At 47.6% G+C, this 21,403-nt stretch overlaps 1 protein-coding gene and 2 non-coding genes across 4 annotated transcripts in view; 1 reads left to right on the forward strand and 2 right to left on the reverse strand.

Annotated features, from left to right (window-relative positions):
• SLC6A15 (solute carrier family 6 member 15) overlaps positions 1–4,599 on the forward strand; it is a 53,770-nt gene extending 49,171 nt beyond the window's left edge. For both annotated transcript variants that reach the window (XM_084810386.1, XM_084810387.1), the window contains exons 10-12: positions 957–1,116; positions 1,639–1,801; positions 3,155–4,599. In XM_084810386.1, the coding sequence (XP_084666512.1) occupies positions 957–1,116; positions 1,639–1,801; positions 3,155–3,526 (695 nt within the window). In that variant the 3' untranslated portion in view covers positions 3,527–4,599. The remainder of the gene's footprint in view (positions 1–956; positions 1,117–1,638; positions 1,802–3,154) is intronic.
• A 10,470-nt stretch (positions 4,600–15,069) lies between these two features.
• On the reverse strand, positions 15,070–15,141 carry TRNAW-CCA (transfer RNA tryptophan (anticodon CCA)). Its single transcript has one exon. It is a non-coding gene; the product is annotated as a tRNA-Trp (tRNA).
• A 736-nt stretch (positions 15,142–15,877) lies between these two features.
• On the reverse strand, positions 15,878–15,949 carry TRNAW-CCA (transfer RNA tryptophan (anticodon CCA)). Its single transcript has one exon. It is a non-coding gene; the product is annotated as a tRNA-Trp (tRNA).
• Between the last annotated feature and the right edge of the window lie 5,454 nt (positions 15,950–21,403).

The raw sequence follows: 21,403 nt of genomic DNA on the forward strand, positions 1-21,403 counted from the left end.
CCTCCACCGATTCTATGCCCTGCTGGCAAGAGCCAGACAGAGTGAGAGGAGGATACTGCCGTTCCTCTAGTTAAAATGCAGAAAACAGCTAAATGGGCTTATGAGCCCATCTAGCTAACTAGATGGTGGGTGGGAAGGGGACTGGAGAGGCCATAGGATTTTGCACAGCCTGTCCTTTTCCTTCCCCTCCCTGCGCTCCAGCATGCCCCCTTTTCTCCCTCTCTCTTTCTCCAACTTTTCTCCCTCTCCAACTTTCTTCCACTTCCATCTTCACAGTTGCGACCTGTGAAGCCTTTCACAGCGGCTGGGGTGTGGGAGGGAAGATCCACAATTGGATCCTCTCCTCAGTGCTTTGTACCTCTGTCTACAGGTGTGGAAGAGGTGATCCGCTGCTTCCTATGGCACTTCATACCCTGGCTAGTGGTCACAGAGTTGCTCTCTTATTTTCATTAATATATGCATTTTTGTGCACACTTACTCCTAATATATGCTAATATATTCCCCATATAATACATTGATTGGGAAGCTGCATTACAACATTCAGACAAGTGCACATGCTGAAGAGAACTGCGTTTTGGTTTGCATATTGGTTTTGGAAGTGCGAAACCGGTAGGTCCGTATTAAAATGCAAACCCTGCAACTTTCTCTGCATCCCAAATAACCATGGAGTCTTCCAGGTCAGGTGCTCACTTCTAGCACTTCTACCACTGGGAAGGGAGAGATGACCAGCTGGGTGGGAAAGAAGTATGAAAAGCTCTGGTCCATTCACAGTCTGACCACACACCAAGAGGTGGAGGGTAGGGAAGAAACTGTCCCCTGGCCTGCCTTACAATACAGTGGCAAATATGGAGAAGTCAGTTCCATGCAAGGAGGGGAAAAGGTGTAGCATCAACCCAGAATATTCATGGATGTGTGGTAACTCCACCCCCTCTTCCCATTTCTGTGCTTTATTGCAGTCATTTGCTGTCTTCTCGCGTTTTGCATTGGCCTAATATTTGTACAGCGGTCTGGTAATTACTTTGTAACTATGTTTGATGACTACTCAGCTACATTGCCTCTGCTGATTGTCGTCATTTTGGAGAATATTGCCATGTCTTATATTTATGGGATTGACAAGTAAGTGCATATCTTGAGTTGTTTCAATACTCAACACTGTTGACAATTATCCATTCATTTTTTTCATTTATTACATTTATATCCCGCCTTTTTTTCTTCCTTAAGGAACTCAAGGCGGTGTGCATAATCCCCTCTCCATTTTAGCCTCACAACAACAACCCTGTGAGGTGGGTTGGGCTGAGAGTCTGTGACTGGCCCAAAGTCACCCAGTGAGCTTCCATGGCTGAGTGAGGACTAGAACCTGGATCTCCCAACTCCCAGTCCAACACTCTAGCCACTACACCACACTGGCTGTCAGTGTGATTATGATAATCATAGTGCTATTGACACAATCTTTCTACAAAGGAAGGAAGCTAGTACTATTATTCATTATTAATATTCAATATTAATCCATATGATACACCAAAGGTTAAATTTTAAATTTTGTCAATATATGAATTCTTTTAAATTAGCTGAAGTGTTCTGTCTAGCCCGTACCTTAGCAACACAGCATATGAACTAATAATGTTCCCTTTTTTCCAGGTTTATGGAAGACCTGAAAGATATGCTTGGCTTTTCTCCAAACCAATACTATTATTACACATGGAAATATATTTCCCCTATTGTTTTATTATCCTTGCTGGTAGCTAGTATTGTCCAGATGGTGTTAAGCCCCCCAGGTTACAATGCATGGATTGAAGAGAAGGTGAGTGACAGTTTTAAAAAGTAACCTGCACCACCAATAATTTAAGAGTATAGCTATAGCTAAATAATATAGAAATATAAAAAGCAATTTAAATCTATAGTTCATGTATAAACTTCTCTACATCCCAGTCCGGAATCCTAGTTTAACAGAACTTCTAAAATTACTTCCATAATTGCATAATTCACTGTTTGGTGCAGCATTCAGTTCCTTCTGGCCAGTTTCATCTCCCACCCCTTTCTCAGCATTATCATTGTGTATGTGAGCATTGACAAAGCACTCTCAAAATTAAATAAAAAGCAATTCTCATGCAATTATAGATAACAGTCGCATCAGTATACTTTTTGTGCTGCATTTTATCAACTCACACATGTCCATATGTGTATTGGAGGAACACAACACAAAAAGAAACTTGATCCAAGCCCCATTTTACATTGTGTGGAGAGTGTGTGGGGCTGTGTGTGCTAGCCTTCCCCTTCCATTGTGCCCCATGTCAGCACCAGCCCATGCATCCATACATTGAAGGAAGGTCTGCAGAGGGGAAGCAGGCCAAATATGCACAAGCTGTCCCTGTGAGCTGGTACTCTGTGCTCCCATGGTTCCAGCTCATGGGGACAGCCCACACATATTCACCAGACTTCCCTACTTCAGACCTTCTCCCAATGTGTGGCCAGTGTGGGCATGCATGGGGCCAGCATGGGATGCAGGAGTGGGGCTAGTTTGCACAGCCGCACTCTCTCTCTCTCTCTCTCTCTCTCTCTCTCTCTCTCTCCATGTGATGTAAGTTGTGTGGAGCAGGGGTGGGCGACTGGCCCTCCAGATTTTGTTGGAACACAACCCCTAGCATGCCTCACCATTGGCTATGCTGGCTAGGGCTGATAGGAGTTGTAGGCCAAAACATCTGGAGGAACACAAGTTGCCCACCCATGGTGTGGAGGATATAATGCCTGCATGGGGCTCCAGTCATTCTACAATCACATCGAGATTGATCTTTGGCCACATTTTGTCAGTGGCAACGTAGAGGGGTAAAATGCATGCATGACTGAAGGGAACTGAAGGCTGCAGCAAAGTGCTCATGCATAGCAGTGCTCTGTACAAAATTTGGAAATGGAAAACAAAATAACAGTTGCATTTCAGAAACAAGAACCCATCATTTGGGGAATTCCAAAATCCAGGGAGAAACTGGGATTGAGGAGAATTTTTTGGGGGGAAAGCCTATTACTGATGGTCAGAGCTTGGACAGAATGAATACAAATCACCAGAGGGGAATTATGCCTGGGAAAGCAATGGAAGTGCTGGCTTTATGACAGGAAGGTGTGCTAATGATATTTCTGACATTTCTCTTGAACTGTACAGGCAATGGAGGAATTCCAGAACTACCCAACCTGGGGGCTGATTGTCTGTGTATCTCTGATTGTTTTGGCTATGCTCCCTGTCCCAGTAGTCTACGTGATTCGCCGCTGCAACCTTATTGATGACAGCTCTGGTAGCTTGGCAGCTGTTTCCTACAAAAGGGGACGCATTATAAAGGAGCCGGTGAATCCTGAGGGAGACGATACCAGTCTGATTCACGGGAAGAGTCCAAGTGAGGTGCCATCTCCAACTTTTGGCAAAAACATATACCGAAAACAGACTGGCTCTCCAACGGTGGATACCGCTCCCAACGGTCGCTATGGTATAGGTTACATAATGGCAAACATGTCAGATATGCCAGAATCTGACTTGTAGCTGCAAAGCAGTCATCTCTGTCCTTATAGGGAACCACTGAACATTTGTTCTCTTAAGAGAAGTGGTGGTCAGCTTCACTTCCTAGAGTGCAATCTCAGGTGCCCCATGAATATGTCCTTCAAAACATCATGGCATGTGGTACAAATAGCTTGAATATTCCCTTTGGTTTGATTCTCTGGTTTCCCTTTGTGCCGAAGGGAATGCACATAAATATCAATCAGTGATGGCCTAGCTTTGTCAGGATTGCCAATTTTTAAAAAAATTATTTTTGCATTTAATTTGAAAGTTTTCTATCTTTAAAGTACAGGTATTACCTCAGTTTGTAGCAATTTTTTAAGTGAATTCATATTTCTCTACTGCTGTCAACTGGAAATTCCTTCTTTGTTCCTGCAAGTTAACTCCCCTGTCTTGGGAAAATTCGTTCCAAAGAATTCACCAAGCCTGTATTGACTGCACTTATTTGTACATATGTTTTGTAGATATCCTGTACTTTTTTTAAGCACTCACAGTTCCTTAGGCTACTAGCTGAGTTTTAAAAAAAAAGCAAAAAAAAAACATTTAAAACCCTGCAGATTATTTTCTTACATGTAATAGCTGTATAGAGCAATAGTATTAGAAAACCAAGTATGATTATGCTGGAAACACAAAATTCCTCAGACTCTGGGGAACTGCATATGATGTGGCTGTATTTTACATACTATATTTGGTTTTTCAGTGTGAAAATTATGTCAGAGTGAGTCGCTCCAAGACTCTTAAAGATTGTGCAGATTCTGCATTTTTCTAAGCTGTGTGCCTAAAAAAATAAATAAGAGACCCTTCCTGATATTTATTGTGGTTACAGGATTACATACATTATATTTATATATAATATACATGTAATGTACATATGTATAGTAATATTGTATGTGACAGCTTCAAACCTTGAAGCAAGATGGCTTTAAAAAATGTTTCTGTTTTGCTTCTGTTTTATGCAGAGAGGAAATCCCCCCCCCCCGCCCCGGTCAGTGATAATTAAGAACTGTATGCCATTATATTTAATCTAGGAATAAAGAGTGGAAAGATGTATGCATTGTATTTTCTGGAATTTTGCAACATTTGTCTCTCCCAAATGAACCAATATGTAGGCAATGCGATGCGCATGATACAGCTCTCCAAAAACAAAACAAACAACCAATGATAGCACATCCAGTTTATAAATTTATAGATTTTTTAAAAAGTAATATGCCATTTCTCCCAAATGAGGTAGAGGGGGGAGGGCAGGAAGAAATGCTTGCAACTTCAGAAAGAAATGCACACTTTCTTCAGTGTGGAACAATCAGAACATTTTTCATCTTGCTGTTTTAGTGGTTCCAGCCCCCCCAGAGCTGCTACATGGTGCCTCTGCCTCATTTTCAGGAAGCCTCCTTCCCCCTCCATACCACAGCCCATTCCATACAGTAGGTTCCCCCAGCCCTCTCTGTAGCATTTTTTTTCAGAGGGTTGGAGGGACTGCCTTGGGGAAGAAGGCCCGGGGAAGTGTACTTCTGCCAGCCCAGTTGCACACACCTAAATCTGAATCCATGTTATGACCCAGGAGCCCAGCAGTGACATGGACTCTGAGGATGAAGAACCAGCGGTGCCGCCAGAGTAAACTCCAGGCCTGAGCACCACTGAAGAACGTGAGAGCTCTGAGCCCAAGTGACCAGAGACCCCGAGCCTGAGAGCTCCAAGCCTAACTCCAGCACTGGACCAGCATCAATTTCTCCAGGAGCTCCAAGTTCCTGGTGCTGGCAGAGCACCAGGCATGAGCCATTGGAGAGATGGGGGAGTGCTAGGCCAGGGTCCTGTCCCTCTAAGGCAGGGGTAGGCAATGTGGTGCCCCATGAGCTCCAATGTGCCCCTGGACACCTTTTTGGTGGCCAAGGTGCCCTACCCCTCCCAGTTTTTTTTAATTAACACATTTTCTTACTGGCAGCTGGGATTATTTATTTATTTTATTTATTAAATTTATTAATCACCCATCTGGCTGGTCACCCAGCCACACTGGGCGATGTACAACAACACAACAATCAAAAACAGTAAAATTAAGCATTAAAACTTATTCTAAAAGTACCCTAGCCCACCCTAAACGCCTCCCTGAACTAGGGGTGTACAAACCCCACTCTCCAGTCTGCTGGGGGGTCTGCGGGGGGGAGGCGATCCGTTCCTCCCCCCGGAATCCTCCCAGGCCAGCTCCGCTCTGCAGCGAGTTCGCGGAACCAGCCAGGCCTGTCCGCAGCTGGACTTCCCTCCGCTGCCGGTCTGCAGACGCAAATGGTGTTCAACATAGCGGATGCCATTTGCGTCCCTGATCTTTGCCGTGATAGGCCATGTAAATATTTACGTAGCTTATCATGGCAAAGAGCAGGGACACAAATGGTGTCCGCTATGCCGGATGCCATTTGCGTCGGTAGACCAGACCGGCAGCGGACGGACCTGGACCCAGCCAGCGGCAGGTAGGGTCTGTCCCAGGTGAACTCCGCAGGGTGACGGAGCCTGAGCAGTCCGTTCTGCAATGGACTCCAAGGGGCTGGATTCTCATTGGGGTCCATGGTGGAATTCTCTGCCATCCCTACCCTGAACAACCAAGTTTACAATGTGTGGTAGAAGTAGGGGTGCACGAAAGTCACTTACCTGGTCTCGCAGCTTGCTTCGCGGTGGGGGGGAGGCGCTTCGCTGCTCCCCCCGAAGTTCAGGCCGGGGGGGGAGGCTTCCCTCCTCACCCAGCCGAAATTCAGGCCGGGGGGAAGGCTTCCCGCCTCGCCTGGCCGAAATTCAGGCCGGGGAGGAGGCGCCTCGCCTAGCCCGGCCGCGAAATAAAAAGTAAAAAAAAAAAACACAACGCCCCCGTGATAGGCTACGTGATGATTTACGTAGCCTATCATGGCTGACTTTGCAAATCTAGCCATGATAGGCTACGTTAATCGTCACGTAGCCTAACGGGGGCGTGTTTTTTTTTTAACTTTTCTTGGAATGGCGGCAGCGGCAGCTGGTCGAAAGACCGGCTGCCGCCCCTGCCCCTGTCGAAGCCCTGCTGAACCTCCGCTGCGACCTGCCATTCGGGAGCGACATTCGTGAAAGGTAAGTCCCATCCTGGGGGGGGGGGGCGGGAGGGCGGAGAATTTCTCCCCGAAACTACTTCGGGGGGCCGAATACGTTGGCACTCAGCCCCCTGAAGTTTCGGGGAGAAATTCTCCCCCATCCCTAGGTAGAAGTTCATTAAAGAGGGGGCATGGCAGAGTTCTCTAGGGAGGGAGCTCCACAGAGTGAGGGCCACCACAGAAAAGGCCCTTTCCCTTGTCCTCACCAGCATAACTGTCCTGGCTGATGGGACAGACAGAAGGCCATCTGAGGCTGATCTTGTTGAGCAGCCTGTCTGGTGCTGCCTGAGGCGCTCCTTGAGATAGGCTGGGCTGGAACCATTTGGGATTTAAAGGTCAAAGCCAACACCTTGAATTTGGCCCAGAAAACAACTGGTAGCCAGTGCAACTCCTTCAGCACCGGACTGATGTGATCACGCCGGCAGCTGCCTTTAATCAGGCGAGCCGCCGTGCTCTGCACCAGCTGCAGCTTCTGAACCATCTTCAAGGGCAACCCCACATAGAGCTCATTACAATAGTCTAGATGAGGGGAACCAGGGCATGTACTACCAATGGGAGCAGATGGTTGGGAAGGTAGGGGTGCAGCCGCTGTATCAGAGGGAGTTGGTACAGTGCTGCCCGGCTCACAGATGACACCTGAGCCTCCATGGACAGCTGGGAGTCTATAATGACCCTTAGGCTACGGACCTAGCCTTTCAAGGGTAGCTGTACCCCATTCAACACCAGGTCAACATACCCCAACCTCCCCTTGTCTCCCACCAAAAGTACCTCAGTTTTGCCAGGGTTCAGCTTCAGCTTATTCCTCCTCATCCAGCCACCCACCATCTCCAGATACTTGGGCAAGGATTCTATGGCCAACCTTTAAATGAGAGGTGGAGCTGCGTGTCATCCCCATATTGATGACACTGCACCCCAAACCTCCTGATGATAGCCCCCAGTGGCTTCACATAGATGTTAAATAGCATCGGGGAGAGGATGGAACCCTGTGGCATCCCACAAGTGAGCAGCCACGGGTCCAAAACCTCCTCTCCCAGTGCTACCCGCTGGTACCCGCTGGAGAGGAAGGACTGAAACCACCGTAATACGATGTCTCCAATGCCCAACCCCTCCAGGCAGTCCAAGAGGATACCATGGTCAACAGTATCGAAAGCTGCTGATAGGTCAAGGAGAACAAGGAAGGAGCATTCACCCCTATCCAGAGTCCTCCTCATATCATCCACCAAGGCGACCAAGGCCGTTTCTGTCCCATGCCCAGGCCTGAAGCCCGACTGAGATGGATCTAGATAATCGGCTTCTTCCAAGTGTGCCTTCAACTGCATCGCCACCACCCGCTCAATCATCTTGCCCCAAAATGGCAGATTCGAGACTGGCTGAAAGTTGTTCAAGATTGGAAATCCAAGGAAGGCTTCTTTAGGAGCGGTCTTATCACTGCCTCCTTGAGGGCTGATGGCATTACTCCCTCCTCAAGGGAGGCATTCACCCTGATCCCCTCACCCAGTCTCTCTCTGCAGCCCATAATGAGCCAAGATGGGCAAGGATCAAGTAAGCAGGTGGTTCGGCTTTACAGATGAAAGCACCTTGTCCACTTCATCAGGAGGAAGAAGCTGGAACCGATCCCACAAAACTGGTCTGCCACAAGCTGCCTCTCGCTCACTAACTGTATCCATGGCGCACAGAATGACACTCCTGATCTGATCAATTTTATCCGCAAAGTGCCTTGCCAAGTCCTCACAGGAGGCTTTAGAATGCTGCAGCGGTTCCGGAGCAACTGGACCGACAGACCACTTGGAACAGCCTCCTGGGACAGCACTCTGAGGATGCAACAGAGGCAGCATAATATTCCTTTTTTGCTGCCTGTATTGCCAAGTGATAGGCTGAAGATACAGCTCTAGCCTGTGTCCGACTGTCTTCGGAGCGAGACTTCCGCCACCAGCGCTCTAGCCATCTCAGTCTCACCCCCTGTTTCAGAGCTTGCAACCATGAATTGAACCATGGTGCAGTTCGAACCCTGTTCCGGGGGAGAAGGCATTTTGGAGCCACCCAATCTAATGCCCCAGTGATTGCAGCATTCCAGCCATCCACCAGGGTCTTGACCAAGTGGCCGTTTGCATGCTCCAGAGAATCCCCAAGCGCGTTCAGGAATCCATTCAGATCCATAAGATGCCTGGGGTGGACCATTTTAATCGGTCCTCCACCCCTGCGGAGGGGTTGTGGAACCGAGAAGTCCAACATCATCAGATAATGATCTGATTATGACAAGGGGATGGTGGATATACCCCTGACTTCCAGATCACTCCCTGCTTCTCCAGAAACAAACACAAGATCTAGCGCATGACCGGCTACATGGGTGGGCCCAGGTGAAATAGGTTGCAGCTCCCAGGAAGCCATGGTCTCCATGAAGTCCTGAGGTGCCCCTATAAGGATTAGGGATGTACGAAAGTCACTTACCTTGAACGAAATTTGATTTGTGGTGGGGGGGAGGCACTCCATCCCTCCCCCCCCGAAATTCTGGCCAGGGGGGGATGCGCTCCGTCCCTCCACCCCCGAATCCTGGCTGGCCGGGCCGCAAATGGCAGCGACCGTAGCCGCCGCCGTTTGCGTCCCTGCAGTCATCCATGATAGGCTATGTAAATGTTTATGTAGCCTATCATGGCTGAGTAAAACAAAAACAAAAAAACCCCGCACGTACGCAAATGGCGGCGCCCATGGGCGCCACCATTTGCGTTCCTTATTTTGGCATGTCTAGTCTACGTAAAGATTTACGTAGACTACGGCGAAAATAAGGGGAACGCAAATAGCGTGGATGCTACGCTATTTGCGTTCCCCTTATTTTTGCCGTAGTCTACGTAAATGTTTACGTAGACTAGATGTGCCAAAATAAGGAATGCAAATGGCGGTGCCTATGGGTGCCGCCATTTGCGTACGCGCAGTTTTTTGTTTTTTTTTACTCAGCCGTGATAGGCTACGTAAACATTTACGTAGCCTATCATGGTGTTTTTTAAAAATCTAGCCGTGATAGGCTATGTAAATCTTTATGTAGCCTATCACGTTTTGTTTTGTTTTTTTTACTGGAAATGGCGGCAGTGGCAGCCGGTCGGAAGACCGGCCGCTGCAGCTGCCACTTTCGCCGAACCGCCGCTGAACCGCCACCGGAGCCACCGCCGCCAGGAGGATTTGCCCAAGGTAAGTCCCGTCCTGGGGGGGTGGTGGTGGAGCAGACCATTTCGCCACCAATTTCGGGGGGCCGAATGCGCTGGCATTCGGCCTCCCCGAGATTCGTGGCGAAATTCTCTGACATCCCTAATAAGGATGGCCTCTGAATTGAAGTCCCCCAACACCAATAAGTTAGGGGACTGTACACGCACATCAGAGACCACCTCAAGCACCTCAGCCAGGGAGGCAGTTGTGCAGCGGGGTGGGCGGTACATGAGCAGAATCTCCAGACTCCCCTTCAGGCCCAACCTCCAGTATTTTACTTCAAAGAAAGGGGAAGGCCTCCTGCTGTCATGTAAACAGAAAAAGAAGGGGGAAAAAAGCTCAATCTGATACTGCCTCGAGTTGGAATGAGCTTCAAGATGGAATTTGGAGAACTGTGGTGAGCTCAAGTTTTACTGATTTGCACATCCCTACTGTAGAGTCCTTTGTGTCTGGGTGGCTTAGCTCCCTCACCTTAGGACAGATTGACAAAGACAAGGGATTTAGTGAAACTGGTTTTATTGGTGCAAATTAGGTGACACACTCGAGAGGCCTTGGCACTAGGGATGTTAGAGGATTCCACCACGGACTCCAGTGAGGCCAGCTTCTTTAGAATCTGGCCCCCCGGAGTCCATGGCAGAACGGAGCAATCCCCCCCCCCTACAAAATGTACGCGGAACAGAGCCAACCTTTGTTGGCCATCTGCTGCCCTGTGAATGGCTGCCGCAGTCTGCGGCTGCCATTTCCTGTTTACTTTATCCTTGATAGGCTATGTAAGTATTTACATAGCCTATCATGGCTAATGCAGGGACGCCATTTGCGTCGCTGCGGTAGCCATGATAGGCTACGTATATATTTATGTAGCCTATCACGGCAAAAGGCAGGGACACAAATGGCATAGTGGCCCCCATTTGCGTTCCTGCCTTTTGCTGTGATAGGCTACGTAAATATATATGTAGCCTATCACGGCCTCTGCAGGGATGCAAATGGCGGCCGCAGCCCAGCAGTGGATGGAAGTCTGGCTGTGGGCGGTCCCGGCTGGCGGCTCCACGGAGTCACCGCAGAGTAGAGCCGGCCAGGGAGGATTCCAGGGGGAGGGACAGAGCGCCTCCCCCCCCACCGCAGATGGCCCCAGTGGAATGGGGTAAATGATTCGTACACCCCTTATTGGCACAACCTTAAAAGTTTCAAATCTGTTAACTTGAGAGCTAATGGCAGGTGGCTTAGATGAAAGCACAATACAGAAGCAGGTACATAAACATAGTCGGAGGCATAGTCTTAGAAGAACAATAGGGGTTCAACGCACTTAGAAATCCAGATTCACAATACAAGATTCAGAACATGTTATTGGCCACAATTCAAAAAGGGTCATGGCTGGAGCCCCAGGCTGACTCAGTTTCAAGGATACAGAAATAAGCAAGGCAGAGTCCTGGCTTGTCAGATAAGTTCCATAGTTCTGGCTCTCACATTGCTGGGGACCAAGCTGATCTAAGTCCAGGGATTCCAGAATAAAGTAATGATTCAAGAGCTCTCCAGGCAATGTAGAGACATTCCCAAATGCAGGATCTCTATGCATAGGAGCCCAAGCTGACCCAGGCTCAAGGCTACAGGAATAAGTCATGGCAAGGCAGGACCCTGCTTACTGGAGAAGTTCCTTTCTTAGAATTGCAGGGGTCCAACCTGAGCTAGTCCAGGGATTCAGGTATTAATTAGCTCAGAGAGAGTCCAGCACAGCAGAGACAGTTCTCCCTTAGGGCCTCTACTGTAAAGGGCCCTGGGCAGATTTTGGTTCAGGAGTTAAGCTAATGACTACAGCTATGTCAGCAATCAGTCCAATGATAATTTCCAAGTTGGCATTGCTGCAGTTTAAAATGCAAAACAAGATCATGGGTCACAATAGCCCAGGCCAGAAAACATTCCAGGCAATTCAAGATGTGGTCCAGAAAACAGATTTAAGACTAGAAAGTCACACACCAGCAGTGATCGGTCCAACAATAGATTCCACAATATGTAAGGCAAGCAACAGTCCAAGAGACAAGGGTTCACATTTGATGGAGGGTCCAGGCAGAATGGGTTCAGCAAAGAAAGGCCAGACAAAGAGAGTCCCAAGGTGGCAGAGAAGTTCCCTTGTAGTACATCTACAAGCAGGAGCCCAGGCAAACACAGTTTGGGGTTAGAGAAAGTCCAGGGTTAACACAGTCCAGGGGAGTAGGTGAAGCAGCAGCCCCTACGGCAGAGAGCTAAAAAGAGTTACAAAGTCCTTGCTTAGCAATATATTACAGGTCAGGGTTTTCATGAATGAAAGATTAAAACAGGCTACCAGGACCATGAACACACTAAGCTCAAATAGCAATTTTGGCAAGCAAACACAATTGAAGGGAATTCTGAGCCATAAAAGTTATTGACACCACCAAGGCCTGTTAGCCTGTGTAACAGCTTATAAACAGGGAAATGGTTTCTAAGCTCATTATTACTCGTGTTCTGACAAGTGAATCTGACCCATAAACAAGCAATATGACAAACCAGGGTGTTTTTGCTCTGCTGATGCTGTTAGCTGAGATATACCCCTAAACAGCGCTTCTCTCCTCATGCTTGATTCCCATGAAAGATTTTCCACGTAACAAATCAGGGCTTTGCCCCAAGGCCGAATGTTGCAGCTGGGTTGACAAGACAGTTTTGCTCTTCCAAATTGCCCTCTCCTTTCACCCGCAATTAGCTGAGAAGTTGGACAGAGATGTACTCCCATGGCTGCCAACTTCCCATGACTCTACTAAATACTACATTATGCTTACTAAACCTGAAGCTGACTTTGGTTCAGAGGCAATGAGGCCAAATCCCGACATCTGCTGGCAAAACCAAGGAACAGGCAAAAATAAAAATAAAAATTCAGACATACTACCACCTCTGCCTCCCTTTGTGTTCAGACAGGATCACACAACCAAGAGGTCTTCTTACTCAGAAATGTATGAAGCAAGATGCCTGGTGCTGCTCAGCTCACATTGGATGTGAATGCTTTGGAAGTAGGGATGTACGAAAGTCACTTACCTTTAACGAAATTTGATTTGCGGTGGGGGGGAGGTGCTCCGTCCCGCCCCCCGAAATTCTGGCCGGGGGGGAGGCGCTCCGTCCCTCCCCCCCGAATCCTGGCCGGCTGGGTCCGCAAATGGCGGCGGCCGTAGCTGCCGCCGTTTGCGTCCCTGCAGTCAGCCGTGATAGGCTACGTAAATGTTTACGTAGCCTGTCATGGCTGAGTAAAAAAAAAAAGCGCGTATGCAAATGGCGGCGCCCATGGGCGCCGCCATTTGCGTTCCTTATTTTGGCACGTCTTAGTCTACGTAAACATTTACATAGACTACGGCGAAAATAAGGGGAACGCAAATAGCTATGTAAATGTTTACGTAGACTAAGACATGCCAAAATAAGGAATGCAAATGGCGGCGCCCATGGGTGCTTCCATTTGCATACACGCTTTTTTTTTTACTCAGCCGTGATAGGCTACGTAAACGTTTACGTAGCCTATCACGGTGTTTTTAAAAATTTAGCCGTGATAGGCTACGTAAATCTTTACGTAGCCTATCATGTTTTTTTGTTTTTTTGTTTTTTTTTAACTTGGAAATGGTGGTGGTGGCAGCCGGTCGGAAGACCGGCTGCCGCCGCCGCCGCACCACCACTGCCGCTGCTGCCAGGAGGATTCGCCCAAGGTAAGTCCCATCCCGGGGGGGGCGGGGGGGGCAGACCGTTTCACCACCAATTTTGGGGGGCTAAATGCGCTGGCATTCGGCCTCCCCGAGATTCGTGGCGAAATTCTCTGACATCCCTATTTGGAAGAGACTTGGGATGCAAGAGCCACAGACCTGTCTGCCATGATCAAACACTGGGCAGCTATATAAGACTAAGCGCAACTGTTTGAAGATACTGTACCATAACTATGAAAAATGCTCTTCTTCCAGTTTTTAAAGGATCCAAGTATACCATTAGGGTTAAAAGCATAATCATACATAGCAGATGCAACTAGAGATTTATTTGACCTAGTTCTTATTCTCTATATAGGCCAGGGGTAAGCAACATGTGACCCATGGCTGCATGCCAGTGGAAGCTGGTGGCTCTGAAGTTCATGGGGTGGTGAATCTGGTCCGGGTTTCATTCAGAACCAGTCAGAACTCTAAAGGAGCTATCCAAGGTGCTGGAGCTGAGCCTCCCCTAACCCAAGGTAAAAAAGAAAAGCAAAAGTTGGCTGTCAGGGCAGCAGGAAGAGGCTGACCAGAGGGAGGCATCCCTTGGGAAGCTCAGTGAAGATGCCAACCCAGTGTGTGGCCGCTGTAAAAAGGGCAAACTCCATGTTAGGCATAATTAGAAAAGTGATTGAGAATAAAACTGCCAACATCAAATTCCCCCCCTACAAATCTATTGTGTGGCCACACTTGGAATACTGTGTCCAGTTCTGGTCACCACACCTAAAAAAAGATATTGTAGAGCTGGAAAAAGTGCAGAAAAGGGCAACTGAAATGATCAAGGGGCTGGAGCATCTCCCCTATGAGAGAAGGTTACAACAGCTGGGATAGTTTAGCTCGGAAAAAAGGAGGGTAAGGGGAGACATGATAGAAGTCTACAGAATTATTCATGGTGCGGAGAATGTGGATAGGGAGACCTTTTTCTCCCTCTCTCAAAACACTAGAACCCAGGGTCATCCCATGAAGCTGATTGGTTGGAGATTCAGGACAGATAACATTTAAACTATGGAATTCACTACCGCAGGAAGTAGTGATGGCCACCAGTTTGGATGGCTTTAAAAGGGGGTTGGACAAATTCATGGAGGAGAAGGCTATCGATGGCTACTAGTCCTGCTGGCTATGTGCTCCCTCCAGTACCAGAGGCGGTGAGCCTTTGTACACCAGTTGCTGGGGAATATGGGCGGGAGGGTGCTGTTGCATTTATGCCCTTCGTGTGGGTTCCTGGTTGACAGCTGGTTGGCCACTGTGTGAACAGAATGCTGGACTAGATGGGCCCTTGGTCTGATCAGCATGGTTCTTCTTATGTTTTTATGTTCACTTTGCCCAGGGCACCCTCATACTCTTCTGCTGGACCCCAAGGAGTTAAAATGTTCAGGGATATCACTGCTCCACCCTGTGCATAGCCAGGCATGTGCAAAGCAGCTTGAGCTTCACGGACAAACTCAAACACATGCTACAGCCAAACTGGCATGGGGGCAAAAAGAGAAAAGCGAACTCCTGACCCTGGTGTGATTTGAACACACAGCCTTCTGATCTGGAGTCAGACGCGCTGCCATTGCGCCACAAGGTCAGTGCTTGGTGCTCGCTGCAAATTAGAGGATTTAGCTGCAGTGGAAGGCATTTGGGTGGCCGGAGGTCCGTGGCTGTCTGTCATGGCTGACCTATAGCCAGAGAAGGCACAGCATTATGAGAATGGGAACCATGACCCTGCGGTGCAGTGGAGAATGTGTGGGACTTGTAGGAAGCGGTTCAGAGGGTGAGCAAGCCCCAGAGAGGCACTGGAAGAATTGGGTTCAGGTTCTGCCAGAGTTGCTTTTGCATTCCCTGCTCAAAAGAGTAGCCTGTCTGCTTGGTTTCTTTGATGCAACCCACCTTGGCCCCAAAGAAAGAAAATGTCTGATTCACAACTATATCCACTGCCCTTCACACAGCCAGTCTCAAGCCAACCAGCTCCAGGTTCACAGAATGACTCAAATGCGTGATGCCATCAAGGTTTCCCTCTCTTCAACTGCAGTGTATAGGCCTTCTTAATGACATCCTGGCAAGTGGCCAGTCGGTTGTGGGCTTGCTTCCACAGACACACACATTCTGCCTCAGATAGCTGGAGGCAGGATGCAGCAGCTTTCAGTAAGAGAAGTAGTGGCACAATGGATGCTGCGCATGGCTTTGGATCAGAAGCCTGCAGGTTTGAGTCCTGTCTGGTGCATGTCCTGGGCTGCTGTCTTTTGCACCGAGCTAAGCCAACACAGCTAGCCTCTTGCCTGCATCTTAACCAGCACAGGGGACAAGCAAAAAAGCCAGCATCTTGACCCTGGTGTGATTCGAACACACAACCTTCTGATCTGGAGTCAGACGCGCTACCATTGTGCCACAAGGTCAGTGCTAGGCACCCATGACGGTTGTCCACTGAATCTTCAGCAGAAGGTATGCAGGGTGCTATCTGCTTCCATTGACTGGCAGTCCAGAAAAGACATTTGGAAGGTTTGCAGGAGACATCTGTGATGCAATGGTGAGTGCGTTGGACAACTAGAGGGCAGCAGATAGGGCAGTGAGGCATTCAAATGTTAAGAACATAAGAACATACAAAGAGCCATGCTGGATCAGACCAAGGGTCCATCTCGTTCAGCATTCCATTTACACAGTGGCCAACCACAGTGGCACAGCTGCCCACAGGAAACCCACAAGCAGGACATGAGAGCAACAGCACCTCCACCCACGTCCCCCAGAAGCTGGTGTACATAGGGCAGTGAAGGCTCTCAGCATGAGTTCCAGTGGCGCAAAGGATGTGGTGGCTGATTTGGGGTTGAAAGACTGGGTAAATACATGTCACAACAAAGTAGGGATGTCCACCGTGGGGAAATCTGGCCCTTTTGGGACTTGACAGATTTCCCCAGAGCCCCTGGCTTGGCTTGCATTCATGCCAGAACTCATGGATTCCCAGCTGCCACTGCGGCTGTGCACAACTTCTCTCCTTCTCCCTGGGCCCCAGCAAGGAGAAGAAGAGACAAGCTGAGCACAGCAGACAGCAGTGGACATTGCACCTCCAGTCATTGTGTGCACATGTCTCCTTCTCCCTGCCACCACTGCTATCACCCACCTGCCACTCTGCACAACTCTCTTAAGTGAGAGAGTCGTGAAGAGCAGTCAGCAATGGTGCCAGTGGCGGTGGAAGTCCATGAGCTGGCCCGACTTGACCTGTGTTGAATCGGGCCTGCTTGTGGACAAGTGAGCCAGAATCAGGGAGCCAAGCCACCAAAAGCTCAGTGGACTTGACCCCACAGATGAATTCCTCCTATGTGCCTACAACGAAGTGGTCAAACGCCTAGATACCCTAAACAACTATGTCCTAGAACAGTTGGTCATGGAACCAACCAGAGGGGAGGTGACCTTGGACTTAATCCTAAGTGGTGCCCAGGACCTAGTGTGAGATGCAAACGTTGTTGAACAACTGGACATACTGACCACAATGCTATCAAATTAATTTTTTATGTGAGTGGAAAATTGCCAAGGAAGTCCAACACAGTTACATTTGACTACAAAAGAGGAAACTTGTAAAAAATGAGAGGACTGGTAGAAAGGAAGTTGAAAGGGAAAGCCAAGAGAGTCAAATCTCTCCAAAATGCTTGGAGGTTACTCAAAGAACAATAATAGAAGCTCAGCCAGAATATGTAATGCTGGTCAGGAAAGGTACCACCAAGTCCACAAGATCATCAACATGGTTAATGAGCATCAATGTCAAGGAACCTATTGAAGGAAAAAAGGTATCCTTCAGAAAATGGAAGTTGTGCCTAGACAAGGAGAACAAGTGTGTGTGAGAAATGCAAGCAGTGTATAAGGGATGCAAAAAGGGTTTTGAGGTGCATATTGCTGATAAAATTAATAGCAACAATAAATAATTCTTTTAATACATCAGAAGCAGGAAACTGGCTGGGGTGGTGGTTGGATCATTGGATGACAAGGGAGTTTAAGGAGTACTAAAGGATGATCAGGAGACTGCAGAGTGAATGAATTCTCTACACCTGTCCTCACTGCAGAACATGTAGGGCAAATACAAGGCATGTGCTTCAGATTCAACCGAATCCCACAGCAAATCGGGATGATTCGGACAGATCTGAGAGTTGTCTGAATCAAAGTGAGGCTCCTCTGAAGAGGACCAAATTCAAATCTGAACCTTCCTGAAACTTTGTTAATCAATTGCTGAATCATTGGTTAACAACCATTCAAAATAAGCCTCACCAGAATGCAAAATAGCAGATTGCTTACTCCACGGCACTTCAGAATCCCTACGTATGTGTTTGCATGCATTCATTATAGAGGCAAGTTGCATCAACCACTACCCCACCATATATACCATATATAAACCTGAAACTCTTTATAGTACTCCATTCATCTGGTGAAACAGTCGATGTGGGCGGTAGTTGTGGGCTATAGTCCATGAAAATATATGGCAGAAAAAAAACTGGTTAGTCTTTAAGGTGCCACAAGACTTCAATGTTCATAAGGCATTCCCTAGAGCAGAGGTGGGGACCTGTGGTCCTCCAGTTGTTTTGGACTACACAACTTCTGTCAGCCCCAGCCAGCCAAGGATGGCCAATGATGATGGAAGTTGTAGACCAAAACATCTGCAGGGCACCAGGTTCCATATCCCTGCCCTAGAGGCAATAATGGGCAATGATTTGCCAATAATTCATTGGTTAATCAGGACAGTTGAGGCATATGAAGAAGTATGTATGCATGTATGAATGAATGTGCCTATTTATCTATTTTCTTTTTTATTTATAATATTTTTATACCATTTAATATATTAAAATCCCTAAGTGGTTTAGGGAGCAATCCTATGTGTATTTAGACAGAAAAAAGTCCTACGACTCCCAGCATTCCCCAGCCAGCCAGATCGGATAGGGAATGCTGGGCATTGTAGCACTTTTTTTCTGTCTAAACATGCAGAGGATTGCACCCTTAAAGATATTTCTAGCTGAACAAGCCCCTGAGGCAGCTTCTGGATGTAATCCCCTTCCCCAAATACAATAAAGACAATGAGATAAAGACACATCCATTAAATCATTAAAACAGCAATAAGATTGGGCTTAAACCAACCACACGGGTTTAAAAATGCAAATACAATAAAGACAATGAGATAAAGACACATCCATTAAATCATTAAAACAGCAACAAGATTGGGCTTAAACCAATCACACGGGTTTAAAAATGCATCGCCATAAAGGCACAGCGCATTTTTCTGAAAAACAAACAACCCCCCCCTCCACAGCTCTTTTCCGCCCTCCTAGAAGCTATGCTCATTGACTGGTATTATGTATTGCATTTCCCTGTGAACAGACCACAGATGCCTTAAATCAGGAGAGAACCCTATGCCATAATTTATAACTGAGTCAATGAAAGATGAAGATAAAAGAGAATTAATAAGAGGTATTATGAGAGAAAGGACACTGGAACAGGTCCAAAACAGTGAAGATGCGGGGGGGGGGAATCCAGAAGCCTTTTGGGCTGACTTCAAGCTATCTGGACCAGGCCAATTCTTGACAAATCTGTGGGCAAGGAGAAACATGTGCCTTTTATTGAAGCCGTAGCTTGCAATTTCATGGATATGGGCCATTTCCTTTTTCCTGCAGCCTGCTTATTTCACAGCGATTCAGCACCTTTCGCAAAGAAGCAGGTTGGCTGGGGAACTCCGCCTGTAGGAGTCACTCCTTTTGGACCACTCTCTTCCCCTCGGCAGACGATGATCAGACGTTTGCCTTTGCCAAGCTGATCAGACAGCTGCCCTGCTCTACTTTTGCCTATAGCTGTTGTGGTATAAGAAGAAGCTCAGGCCGTTAAAGCTGCTATGGGTTTGGGGGTAAGGTAAGCAAGGCAGAGGTTTTCCCTCTTGCCTCTAAAAGCAACGTTACCATTTATCAGCTGGCATAAGGCTGACCTGGCATTAGGAGGTGACCTTATTATGGGGTTCAGGGGGCTGGAATGAGCCCTACAGCCTCTTTGCTCCTTTCTCCCCCAGCAAACAACTCTTGTATGCTTGGTGCCACATAAGGGTTATCCTGAAGCAGGGCCTCCACTCCTGCTCCTCTGATGCCCCCTGGCTGAGTAATTAGTCCCCCCCCCCCCGATCCCAGAGCTGGAGCCCTGAACACAGTGTTATGTGCACATGAGATCATAGGGTCAGGCTCAGTGTCCTGATCATAAGAGTGTTTGCATTCATGATAGGGTGGCCATGTGTCCTAGTTTACAGAGGACAGTCCTCTGCTGGAAGGTGTCCTCCATGTGATGGGCTGTCCTGCCCAAGAAACAAAAAGTGGCACAAAATCACAAAAGGGCTGATTTGTTTTGTGCCAGCCTGCTCATCTCAAAAATCCTCAACCCCGAGTACTATTCTTCACTCCCCAAGGACAATTTCCAATTTTATAAAGAAAGGCAGGGGAACCTAAGATTGTGCAAAGACCCCACCAACCCACTTCGGAGGCCGATTTGGAGCTTCCGAATTGGCCCCAACCTGCTTCAAAGCATACAAAGCAAGATCTGGACATCCAAATCGCTCCCCCCACCAGCCGCATGAGCCTCCCAGCTGCACAAGCCCCCTGCTCCTTACCTGGGCTGTGGGGAGCGCTCTTTGTGGGAGGTGACTCATCTCTTCTGGAAATAAAATCTTACGCAAATGATGGCCACAAGGCCACCATGTACACAACATTATAGGCGTAAGTGGCCCATTTACACCTGTAATGTTGTGTACATGATGGCCTTATGGCTGCCATTTGCAAAAGATTTCATTTCTGGAAAAGTATCGCCATTTTAAAAGGGTGACTCCCTTGAGAAGGGTGATGGCTGTGGGCCCTCCCCTTGGGTCCAGGTAAGGAGCAGGGGGTTTGTGCAGCTGGGTCGGGAGCTGCCCAACCCACTTCAGACTGTTCCCGTCCCACTCCAGAACCAGATCACTTTGGTCTGAATCACCCTGATCCACTTTGGGATTTGGGTTTTGGACCACAGTGGTGCACAGCCTTAGTATATCCCCCTCAGTCAAACAGAGCTCTACACACTTCCAGAAACAAGATCTATACATTTCCCTTACATACATATTTCTATACCATTCCAGTAGGCAGCACTAGGACTCCCACAACTGAAAGAGCAAAGTACATGGTACAGTAGCTCAGTTTGTGAACTGAATTGGATAATAATAAAAAAGAAGTCTTCAGAACATCTGCAGCACCTGGGAAGGATGCTGCCGAATCTTCATATATAATATTCAGCATTCTGGTAGAGCTCCCATTGTAATATCACTCATTAGCATCCTACCTTCAAAATGCTGCTGTTTCCATGTAAAGTTTCTTAACATTCAAACAACTTTTCAAGTCATGTTCTAGTCACTGAGCAGGTCGAATATGCACTGCCACTGAGTCCTTTTGCTGATTATCCTACAGCTATATTCATTATACATCTTTACCAACTGTTCTTCTCTCACATGCTAAGTAGATTTAAGTGCTAAATATTATTAAAACATTGCCTTCGTAGCAGCAAAGTGCTTCTCACCATTCAATATTTAAAAACTCAAGTTATGTTTCCCCCCAGCCACTGACTACCTCTAGTCGTTAAATATTTTACAAACACTATTGCTTTGCCCTCACTCCATTTTTAATATCCCCTGAATGGCTTAAAAATGTAAATCTATTTCATGTGACCCAAATGTGATTTGGCAAAGAGAACTTTGCAGGTTAAATATTTACCAAAATCTCAGTTTTGTTACCCCAAGCACCTCTTGCTCTCCCTTCAAGCTAACGATGAAACACGTATCCAAAGAAGCCATTTTATCAGCTGCTGCACAG

The sequence above is a fragment of the Heloderma suspectum genome, chromosome 7 (assembly GCF_057233095.1).
Source record: "Heloderma suspectum isolate Gila_16-S chromosome 7, 16-S_ref, whole genome shotgun sequence".
In the NCBI taxonomy this organism is placed as follows: domain Eukaryota; kingdom Metazoa; phylum Chordata; class Lepidosauria; order Squamata; family Helodermatidae; genus Heloderma; species Heloderma suspectum.